The 12,089-nt window shown below is 42.3% G+C and overlaps 1 protein-coding gene across 2 annotated transcripts in view; it reads right to left on the bottom strand.

Annotated features, from left to right (window-relative positions):
• SEMA3C (semaphorin 3C) overlaps positions 1–10,439 on the bottom strand; it is a 126,228-nt gene extending 115,789 nt beyond the window's left edge. For both annotated transcript variants that reach the window (XM_059817294.1, XM_059817295.1), the window contains exons 1-2: positions 10,203–10,439; positions 6,956–7,096 (exon numbers count right to left, since the gene is read on the bottom strand). In XM_059817294.1, coding sequence (XP_059673277.1) covers positions 6,956–7,058 — 103 coding nt within the window. In that variant the 5' untranslated portion in view covers positions 7,059–7,096; positions 10,203–10,439. The remainder of the gene's footprint in view (positions 1–6,955; positions 7,097–10,202) is intronic.
• Positions 10,440–12,089: the final 1,650 nt, after the last annotated feature.

Here is a 12,089-nt window from a genome sequence, read left to right as displayed (position 1 = left end):
TTAGAAATGTCTATGCCATTTTTCTCTCATCGCATTTTTTTAAACATAAAAGAAGATGTATTGTACAATAATGGCAATATAACTGCCTATGTAGGGACTTCAGCATTTGCCTTGGACAGGCAACACAAGGGAGAATTGTAATGAGAGAGCAGTGGAATTGGCCAAGATAAGCTGCTTTCTTCTATGACAAGTAGAGAGAACTAAGATGTGTCGAATCTGTCAAAATGTTCTGAGATAAAGTTTGATTTTTCCATACCAAAATAAAAAAAAGAGATGGTTCAGATACAGGTCAAATTGACTGAGTTGGGGAACAGAAAGAGATTAAAGGAAGTCAGTCATCTCTTAGATAACACATCTACTTTTTAGCATCCAAGAAACACCCAAGTCTTCTCAAACTTTGTAAAATTTCAATGAGTTCTTCATTCAAGAGTAGGATTAATTTTTTAAGCTTTCCCCCTAAATTTGGGGCCTGATAATTGACTACCTTGAAGACCATGTACTTATTTGTGCTTTCCTACAAGGGTACCTCTTGTAGTAACTTGAGAGAAGAAACAATGAACTGGACCAAACATCACCTGTGACTTCAGCTCTATTGCATGATAGTTTTCATAACTGAAGTCACAGCACATGGCACAATCTAACTTTCAATACAGAAACAATACATGAAATTCTCCTCTCCTGTACACTCATGTCAACAATAATGACAGTAAAGCGAAGTCAGTGACACTGCCACTGAACAAGAGACAGTGTGAAAATAAGCAGATTCAATGTCATTTGGCATGTGGGACCTCTACCCATGGAATTCTAGAAAGAATACACAGCTTTTTACATAATGCTTCCTTTAATATCTGTTTGGAAAAAAAAAATTGTTTTCACATTTAACACATAGCCTATTCAAGTAATTCAATTTCTATACAAGTAAGATTTATTGCATTATGTCTCTTTATTTTAACAACAGAGAAAAAAGAGACAAAGCAAGAAAAAAATTCCATATACAGAGAAGATAAAGTCTAAAAATGACCCCCAAAGACTTCAATTTGTAAATTAGGTATTTGTCTTTAAGTGCAACCAAAGTTGTCAATTCAACCAAATGTAAAAATACCAACTTCACTACTAAAGATTAGAAAGAATTTTATTTTTAGTTGACAGTGAGACAACTGAAGTGGAAGAATTTTCACATGGTTGGTGTTCAGTGCTTTATAAATTAGTATTATTTAAGATCCACAAAGCTGTCAAAGCCACAAATCAGTTACTTTTGAGAAAATCTGACCCACAATTTGCTGAAAATTATGCAACCCTATAAACACTCAGATTTCTGTATGAGTTCTGCATATAAACAAAAATAAAACCATGGTTCTCTTTTCTCTCTCTCTTTTTCTTTTTTTTTTTGTCTTTTACGTTTTTTTAAAATGCTTTACCTCTACTTCATTTTGCAAGTAGCTTTCATTCTATGGACACCTCCAAAGATCCAATCAACTATTTGAGCATAAACCGTTGCCTACTAGACTGTCATCAGCACAAAGTCCCCCAAATAATAAATGAACTTTTTATTAACTGTGGTAACATTAACATTACAATGAGGGATTGTTTAAAAACAAGTTGTACTGCTGTTGCTCAAGAGCTCAAAGAAAATGGTTCTCAGTTCCTTTATTTTTCCTTGAGGGTAACCACAGGGGTTGCATTAAATCTTTTAAAATATGTTGACAGTTGAATAAGTGCTGCTGTTGCTCTGGTGACATTTTATGCTTTTTAATTGTCATTAATGAAGCTGACTGATACTTTTAAGAAAGTGCTTTACGTGTTCTAGTAATTTTATGACAAAAGGAGGAACAAAACCATCTGCAAATTAGCCTTGATCCAGTTCTTAAACGGAATTTTCACGGGACACAATGGGAGGATCTGCATGGGAAATATCTGCTTGACCAGACATTTTAGGTAGGAATGCATGAAATGTTCCCAGTCAATTGTGAAATTATCACTTGGTTGTGCGTCTCCATATAAATTCAAAGCTCAAAGAAGTTTTGTTTGAATGTTTTCAAAAACAAGTACTGGAACTGCTTTGACTGATTCAGAATCTGATGTTAAAATGGTATGGCGCAGCATTTTAGGGTTGCAATAAAACCCAAAATGTAAATGTGGGTTGGAATGAAATGAAAGTCTGACACTATCCTGGAGTCTAATAACTCCTTTCTTATTTTGATAATACTCCCACTGGATTTGAGAAAGGTTTTGCCCCTGTAAAGACTGAAGGATACGGCTCCCAATTACCTGTTCAGGAACGTGCAGTAACAAGGAGGAATGCATGCGGCTTGAGAAACAGCAGGCACTGTACTCGATAGTTCATAAACAGATAAGGTAAGTCTTTTGCTATGGGGAGAAAATAAACCATGGTGCTTTAAGTTATGATGGGTGATTTAGGTAGATTGAGGAAGATCTATTCTGGGGACAAGGAGTCAGAAGAGGTAAGAGGAGGGAGGATGGTATACTAATAGTGTAGGGACATGTGTTGAGTCCTTTGCTTCCCCCGTCCCAGGTTCCCTTGCTCTCACAAGCTCCATGGTAGATGATTCCCCAACACTACTGCAGCTGCAGCACCACAGCCTTCACCTCTTTACAACTTCAGAATCAGAAAAAGCTGGAGCCACCTTTCTTTCTTCATCTGCAGCCACTCTTCAAGTGCAGATGTTGTACAAATACTGATGGTTTGAGCCATCACAGTTGAACAGGACAATTAGGTTATGATAAATCATCCCAAGCAAACTAAGAACCCCTTTGTCTGATTCTCCGTAGGCCTAGTGCCATGTATAGCCATGTATACCTGTGCAAAGCATGCAGTTCAGCTCCAGCCTGACCTTTCCTTCCATCCAAGCAAATGGTTATACAACGTGCAAAGCAATAGAAATTGGGCCTCGGGGTTCTGCACGGCACTGCAATTTTCAAGACACTCAAGGTACAGACAGCAGTAAGTTCCACACTCGCGTCAGGCGCACATTTAACAATCTCAGCTAAGTCATGAACTACATTTTAATTAGACAAGGGGCCAGGCTTTTGATTTCAAAAATAGAAATTAGTGTTGCAGTCCTTCATCCATTGAAGTTAATTGCAAAATCCCTATTATCAGGCTCTTGAGGTATTACCCAGGCTTACTTTTTAATTACATTTGATTCTTAATGAAGTAGATGCCAAAGAGAAAAGCAGCCCATGATTCAAACGATTCACATTTTTATCTTTCCTGATGAACAACAGAATAGGTCAAGATACTTGCTGGATTTTCCCATGAGAAATGCTGCGATGTGAATAAGCTCAATTGACTTGATCCTGAAGGAGCAGGTTAGCTTTGAAAAGCATCACTCATTTTCTCCTCCTGTATACATTCTACCCCAAAACTTATACAACGTAATGGTAGACACCAAGCCAAATCCAATTCAGAACTTGAAAAATATCATGTAAGTATTCTAAGCTTGAATGACTTATCTTTATTGTCTAATGTCATTTAAAACATAAGGAGTCCTAATTATAGTTTTATTTTCAAAAGATGCACTTCAAAAGAGTGACAATTCTCCATAAAAACTGACAACTTCTCAGGGCATGGAGACAGCCAATAACTTCTACATGATTTAAAAACAATAAGCTATGAAGCAACTTAGGCAGAATAAGTGTGTTATCACACTTGGCAAGACAACAATACAAAGTTTCACCTTTTTCTCTTATATCAATACCCATGTAAAGAAATGAAGATTTATAGAACAGACATTCATACTACAGGTGGGGCCATTACCTTGTTGTACACAGCAACATGCAAACTCCTTTCACATACTGAAAGCTGTTTCTTACCATCTGGAAATCTGGCTTAAAAATAAAATTACTGGGTTTATATTGTATGAAAAGCTCAGCCCTTTATTTCAGATATTACTTGTCATATTATAAAATGCATAATTAATTTCTTACTTTTATGACTTTGAAAGATCCATTAAAAATCAAGGACTTCAAAATGCAATTTTTTTTTTAAAAGGTTGAATGTTGAGATAAGTATCAGAGAAAGAAAAATGTCCATTTTAAGAGAAACAGATAGAAATGCAAGATTCTGGTGACACTTACTTTCCCCTAACTTTCACTGAGGCTAGACACTCTCAGTTTTACCCCTTCAAAGCATCACTTTAAAAATCAAGGAGAGGACACAAGACTGTACATGATACTGCAGAAGCGAGCTGTAATCGAGGCAGCCCAGGAGGGTTACAGTCAGGAACTGGAGAGCTGAGGCTGTGTCCCCAGGGCTGATGCAGGGGGACAGAGCTCTTGGGGCCCAAGAACATCACCAGACGAAGGGGTGGCAGTGACATAAAGCTGTCATCAACCCTTTTAAAGGAAGGAGGGACACCCTCCTTTCAGAGAGGGACAGAGAATCTAACGTTTCAATTCACCCAGCCATTATTTTTTCTAAATCCCTAGGTTTGGGGTTTTTTGGCCCTATGGATGGTTCTGTGTTTCAGACTTGCAGGATATTTGTGATGAGCCAAGGAACAAAACACAAATCTCTTGAGTCCAGGTTAAATCCGTTTGCCCCTCGTTATGATTCTTTCCTATTCACAAGGTTGAATACCACAAAACATGAACACTTCCTACTTCATGCTCATACCAGAGATCAGGGGAAGCCTAGATTACTTTCAAGGCCACCATGGACACAATGTGGAAATCTGAATCATAGAATCGTTTAGGTTGGAAAAGACCTTTAAGAACATCAAGCCCAACCATTAACCTAATCCTGCTAAGTCCACCAATAAACAATGTCCCTAAGCGCCTCATCCACACATCTTTTTAAAACCTCCAGGGATGGTGACTCCACCACTTCCCTGGGCAGACTGTTCCAGTCCTAATATCAGTCTAAATCTCCCCTGGTGCAACTTGAGGCCATTTCCTCTTGTCCTGTCACTTGTCACTTGGGAGAAGAGACCAACACCCACCTCTCTGCAACCTCCCTTCAGGTAGTTGTAGAGAGCGATAAGGTCTCCCCTCAGCCTCCTCTTCTCCAGGCTAAACAACCCCAGCTCCCTCAGCCACTCCTTTATGAGAGTGCTCCAGACCCCTCACCAGCTTCGTCGCCCTTCTCTGGACACGCTCCAGCACCTCAATGTCCTTCTTGGAGTGAGGGGCCCCAAAACTGAACACAGCATTTGAGGTGTGGCCTCATCAGCGCCGAGTACAGAGGCACGATCACCTCCCTAGTCCTGCTGGCCACACTGTTTCTGATACAGGCCAGGATGCCGTTGGCCTTCTTGGCCACCTGGGCACACTGCTGGCTCATATTCAGACAGCTGTCAATCAACACCCCCAGGTCCTTTTCTGTGGGGCAGCTTTCCAGCCACTCATCCCCAGGCCTGTAGCGTTGCATGGGGTTGTTGTGGCAAAAAGTGCAGGCCCCGGCACTTGGCCTTGTTGAACCTCATCCAATTGGCCTGGGCCCATCGATCCAGCCTGTCCAGATCCCTCTGCAGAGCCTTTGGACCCTCGAGCACATCAACACTCCCACCCAACTTGGTGTCATCTGCAAACTTACTGAGGGAGCGCTTTATCCCCTCATCCAGACCATTGATAAAGATATGAAACAGAACTGGGCCCAATACTGAGCCTGTTTTGCATAACTGTGACAAACCTGCAGGTGTAATACACAACCACAGTCAAACTTGCTTCTGTGTTGAGTTGTGCTGAAACATCACCATCTACATTAAGTCAGCATTGCTTAAGCAAGGAAAATAAATTCCCACCTACTTCTTCATTCAGCAGTTCCCTCTCGGAATGCAATTTCTACTATTGCTTTTACTGGAACCATGCCAATTTACACCTATTAAGTATTGCGCTGCTAAGTTTAGGACCCTATACTCTGCAATATACAATATCTTGTAATTGTTCAGTCTGCTGGTTGGTATTGTGGAAGGTTTAATCTGGCGGGTCTCCTTCCGATGCCTCGCAGACTCAGGAGTACATAGTTATGAACATTGCAGTGAATAGCAATTTGAGATATTTACTAGCTATGATTATTTTTAAAGTGATTCTTTAAAGACTATTCAGAGCACACAGAATATTCCCATGGCAGGACATGGCAGTTGCAGGACATCCCTGCACTCGTGAACCATGCAAACCATCCTAAAGCAGACAGTATCGGTACAGGGAGTAGCAAGTCCTCATGCCTCAAAGACAATTGCAGAGGGCTGAAGAAAGCCCTATTATTTATTGACAGACAATTTCTGTTTAAATTTGACAGAACCGGTAAACCCAACGAACACACATATTCTGAAGTAGTGGCTAAAATCAGCATTTAAAACAGGGATTAATACTGGGTTAATACCTCACTATTAAAGTAATACTGAGGCAATTGCAGTAATAAGGTACTGCTCATCACTTCAGAAGTAAATGCACTTCTCTTTTGAAAATAATAATTTTGATTGCTTGTTTACAGTATGCAGTGATTGCTACATGCTCTGTACATCCAACACATTGCACAAAGTGCCCAAGACATTTTATTTTGTCAAAGGACTCTGTGTCTTGCTAACTATCCCGGTAAACCTTCAGGCAGCCTGATTTTCAGAGTATGAAGTGGGCACCGAATGAAAGCAACTCAAATCATTAATAACTTCCACAACATGCCATGTGCCTCACATGCTATCATCTTTCCAAAACAAAGTTAAGGATAAGAAATAAAACCTTTAGCTGTTAGTAAGTCATAATAACTTTCAAAATAAAGAGAAGGTATTATTAATTACGTAACTATAGCTATAGTAGCAATGAACTTCAGGTAAAAATCAAATTTAGGCTAACAGGTACCTCAGCAACACAAACCAAAAATAATAATTGTGGATGCAGATCAAAAAGCCAATTTCTACTCAGTTACTGAATTTACGGGGAAGAAGAAAATATTCAATCATAACATTTGCTTAAGATTGTTTATCTTCTTTCTTACCATTGAATGTCAAAAACACCCTTGCTTGAGGCTGGGAAGATCCTTTTACACTGCTAAAGTAAATAAATATCCCAATCAACACGTGCAGTGCAAGAAATGCCATCTCTTCAGATTTGCAACTTAATATCCAAGAAATGAAACCTGAAAGACAGAGATATCACATTACTGTTGTTATACAATTTTGTGGAGCATAAACAACACTACAGAAAGATCTGTGTTAGAAAGCTTTTCCAGATGAAGCCATAATACGTGATAATGTGAAGGAGGTACAGCACTTCTGTTTTTTCTTTGTAGATCTGAAAACGGTTTTCTCCAGAGGTCTTCTGTGCTGGCACAAAAGGAGCTTTCTGCCTGTTAGTATGAACCAACAGAGCCTAAGTTTTGGCTAAGGCAGGCTACAGCATTAGATACAGTTTATTTAAATAAGGACAATTCCACCTGCTGGAAAAATAATTACACTAAATGTCAAGGCAGAGCAAAGCAAGGACAGAAGATAAAGTTTCATGAAGAAAAAGCTGGCTGATATTTTTAGATGTCTCTCCTCACTTTACATCATATTCGATCTCCCGCTCATGTTGGGGGGGGGGGGGGCAGGTTTGGGTTGTTGCTTGGTTGCTTTTTTTCTTTTCTTTTAACATTTGAAATCAAAGGTGCTTGGAAATGAGCTTTAAGTTTTAGTAAGTTGAGTTCTCTAATAGCCCTCTAGATCGTCGTCTTTTAAGATGAAATCCTAACTATGCATGTCATTAATTTCAAAACCATTGCAACCAAAAGTATTTCAACATGCTTGAAACTATTAGTCAACATTTGCTTTTTGGGCTAGCTGCTTTCAGGATACTTACGTGCTCTCATAGACTTCTACAGAGCACTAATACCCAGTGTTGGACAGTGCATTACACTTGATACTTCTGCTACTCCTCCTGCACATCTGCTGAATCTACATTCACTTTATAGGGTTTAGCTGCTGAGAAGACTGAGTTCCTCAGAGAATGAGAAAACACCCCAAAACAAATCTCCTTTTTTTCTTAGCTCAGGAAGGTCTTGAGCTCACTGGAGTCAGTGGAACTTTCCTATCAACTCCAATGGACTTTGGACCAGACCCATAAAACCCAGCAGACATTAGAAGCTGAATGTTTTATATCTATAATGCTCCTAAACTGCATCTCTCCAAAAATTGTGAAGTTCAAATATAATTTCACCTACGATAACAACTTTGTTCTTCAGCTCAGCTGCAAAAGTGAGAATAAAACACACTCTCATTTTAGGCCCATTCTACTTCCCTGCTTATATATATATATATATATATATATATTTTTTTTTTTTTGGCATCAACAGCCCTTCTACTAGACATCACTTACTGGTTAACCAGGTGATATATTTGATTCTATGGTACCTGGAAGCACTTTGAAGGATACAACCCCTACAGCTAGAAGACAACATTAAAGGCTATCCATTTATTTCATGAAGAGTTTTGTTGCCTGTGCAATAATCTTACACTTCTTTACCTCAGCTCTGCTCTGCTCTAGCACTACAGTCCCTCCAGTGGAAGCCAGTATTTCTACACGCTTGCTTGTTCGGTCCCTCTGAGAGTCACACCTGCCCTAAAGGAACTGGCTGTAACCACCACAGCATGGCAGGAACCAGCTGTTACGCAGGGATGACTTTAGGTCAACACCAATTTGGGCTGGATCCACACCACTGACTTAGCGGTAAAAGCCCCGTATCTCATTACTACCTCTGTCATTCACCATCCACTCACTGTAAATCGTTTTGAAAGGCTTCCCTCCTCATGAAAACTTCATACGAAGTTGGGGGTGGGAGGGAGAGCGTGTGAGCGAGCACACAGCTCTGTGGCCCACACTCTAAAGTCTCCTTCACAATTTGCTCTGGAGTACCGAGAAATGCGTGAAGATCAAGTAATGCTACAACTCTGCTAATTGACAAAGACACCAGTGTCAGAAACTTCCCAGCTACAGATCTGGTCTACAGGAGAAACATATCCATTCTGTCCCAGTTCCAAATCATCTCTAAGGGTCTGTTAACTAATAAAATGATAGTTGAAGAGTTTTTGCCAAGAATAATTTTTAAACAGGCTGCACGAACTCTAGTATTAATGCTGCTTTGTGGGCTTTAAATTTAAAACCTTGTGACTAGCCCACGGGATATCCTTTAACTTACCCCTCTTCTAAGAGAGAAATGCCATTAAATCCTGATAAAATTTCTTTGTCAGGCCAAAACAAATAGCCAATCATATAGAACATGTGATTTAACAGATGCAATGGGATTAGTATTTTACAGTAGTAGCACTATGTTTTCTTTGCAACAGATATAAAAAGTCAAAGAGGAACAAGTGTGTGGCTTTCTCTTTCTTTAAATTATATTGTAGGAAATAATAACAAAAAAAACCCCTTTCAGCACTCTTTCCCTCCCACTCTCATGCCTCCTGCCAATTCTAGTGCAATCAGTTACAGGAGTGAAACATTGCTACATTTCATTGCTCAAATTGCAGATCTTCACCATTAACACAGAAGTGACAGGCAAATAGAAGATTCAAATTCTGAGCTGCATGGTTCCTGCCCAGCTGTTAGACACATAAATAATAAATGTATATGGTGCCAAAAAGGTGGGTTACCTAATGGAAATAGGTTTAACTTCAGAGATTTACATACCTGGTAACTGAACACAAACTCATTGCAGGTTTGAATCTCGGTTTGGGCTTATATCCCAGTTCTGAATTTATCTCAGTAAGTCATGATACTATATTCAGCATGTCCTGTGCACATGATCTCTGCTGACAACCCACAGACCTAAAACCTTACAAGTACTTTTAAAGAATCTTTTAGGACAGGCAAAAGGCAATGTCTAATTACATTTCTGCTCTTATACCCTATTCTAACTGTAAACAAACCGGCAAACTGCTACTGAAGTAAAGTGGAGAAGTTTTCCTGCCATGGAGGTCACTTTCAGCACGCTGTATTGCTTCTGGAAAGTATTATTATTCACAGCTGTGAAGTGCTGTGCAGGTGTCATCTGCTACAGGCTGAGTCCTACCCTTAAATCCTGTAAGGAAAATCATTCAGCAGAAGAAAGGAAAGAAAGAAAGGGGAAAAAAAAAACCCCGCCAAACGCAGACTATGCTAATCTGGAAAATATTGCCTTAACTGTCTGTGAACAGTAGGAAAATTCAACCATCAAAGACATTGCACATCTATTACAGCAAAGAAAGAGAACTTTCAATTATGCTTACCCAGCTATTGGAGGAACCAGTAATACAGATTTCTATCTGGTTTCTATCAGTTTATGGACTCCACTCCTGTTACCAGAACATTTTAATTCCAAACCTGGCTCATTGTGGGGGGGGAATAAAAAAATAAAGAAAAGTCTCTCCTCCCGGTGGTTGCAAAGGTACTCCCGGCTCCTTTGTAAAACAATCCTTACAGCTGGACTCCTAAGGCACCAGGACCGCTTCTCCCCAGCCCTCAATTAAGCACCTAGGAGTGAATGGAAAGTGGCCGGGCGGTGACGGTGAAGGCTTTGGTTTCCAGTTACAGGCGCTGCCCTGCCCTCGCCGCCGCCGCCGCGCTAGCGAGGCGAGGCACCGCGGCCTCCGGTGCATCATTAGCTGAGCAAATAGGGGCTGGAGCTCATAAATAATGGCGAGGCCACACCCCGCCGAGCGCGGCGGCGGCGGTGGCCGCCCGGCCCGGCCCGCCCCAGGCAGCGCGGGGCCGCCAGCTCCGCTCGGCAGCGCGGAGCGCCGGCGCAGGGTGCAGCCTGCAGCCTGCCGCCTGCCCGCGCGGCGTTTCGCTGCGGGGGGTAGGGGGGCACGATGCAATCAAAGGCTTTTTAGGGGAACAGCCCCCCTGGCTTGGCCCCGAGGGGGGGTAAGCGGCAGGTAGCCTCCGACCCCATCCGCGCAGTTTGCGCGCCCGCGCGGCTCGCTGGAGGAGGGAGGGAAACTCGCCAGGAAAGTTTCTGCCCCTCCGTGCGGGCCGTCCCGGGCTCCGAGCGCGCCCCGACGGCAGCGCCGGGGCTGGCGGCCAAGCCCGGGGGGAGGCGGCGGTGCCGGGCGAGGAGCGGGGTCCCGGGGTAGAGCGGCCCCGCGGGGAGCCGGCCGCCGGGCTGGGAGCGGGTCTGGGCCCGGGCGGAGCCGAGCGCCCGGGGCACGGCGGCGGGTGGAGGGGTTCCGGGGGAGCGGGGAGCTTTCCGGGGAGGCCGGTAGATGTCACTGTGCAGAGAGGGAAAGAGGCAGGGTTGGGGTGAGGCGGAGCGCAGGTCACGTCCGGCCCCGGGCAGAGGGGGTTCTGTTTTGTGTGTGTCGTCCCCCCCCCCCCCCCCGAATTATTTCCTCCGTCTGAAACTTCAAAAGAGAATGAGCGAAGAAGACTAAGAAGGAAGCGTTAGTGCAGTAGTTGGGTTTGTAGTTCAGTCTCCTGATTGCTCCAGGAGTTTTACCACAAACTTTCAGAAGCTCTTTTGCAGTTTAGGGGCCTGGGCGCTGCACTTGCTCAAGCTCATTTTTCCCCCAAGATTCTGAGCTATTATTTGTTGCAGACTTTCTGGTTTCAGTGAGATTGGTGCTCTCATGGCAGTTGGATAGCTTTGAAAATTTTACCCAAGGTGTCTTGAAAATGTGAACTGCAGCATAGCTCCATTAAAGCCACTAGAATTTTCTAAACAAACAGTATTTGGGTTCTGGGTTAGGTTTTCCTAAGTTGTCTTGCAAGCATATTCTGTTGTAGTCTGGCCTGCTGGGTGCGAACTTCGTTGGAATCAAAAGTTGCACTTTTGCAGGGAGAGGTGGTCTGATCCAGCTGAGGCGGTGCAGGTTGCATGGCAGGGTACCGTCACAGCAGTACTTCGAAGGAGCACATCTCATGATACTCTTGCAGCTATGTCCCACAGGCAGAAATACATTAACAAGTACCCACAGTGAATCAGTGGACATGCTCAAGTTACAATTTTGTTTCCGACTAGTACATACTCTGGCCATACCAACCAAAGCAGTCAATAATACTAATGCATTATAGCCAGAGAGCAGGGAGTAGCCTGAATACAGTGCCCTTACTAAATAAATTTTGTCTATACATGTGGATGCCTTTATGGCCTGTGTCTATAGGCTACTTTGTGTAAA

Source organism: Gavia stellata, chromosome 4 (genome assembly GCF_030936135.1).
Source record: "Gavia stellata isolate bGavSte3 chromosome 4, bGavSte3.hap2, whole genome shotgun sequence".
In the NCBI taxonomy this organism is placed as follows: domain Eukaryota; kingdom Metazoa; phylum Chordata; class Aves; order Gaviiformes; family Gaviidae; genus Gavia; species Gavia stellata.
The sequence above is the reverse complement of the archived record's forward strand: the minus strand, read 5'-3'. Positions and strand labels throughout refer to the sequence as shown.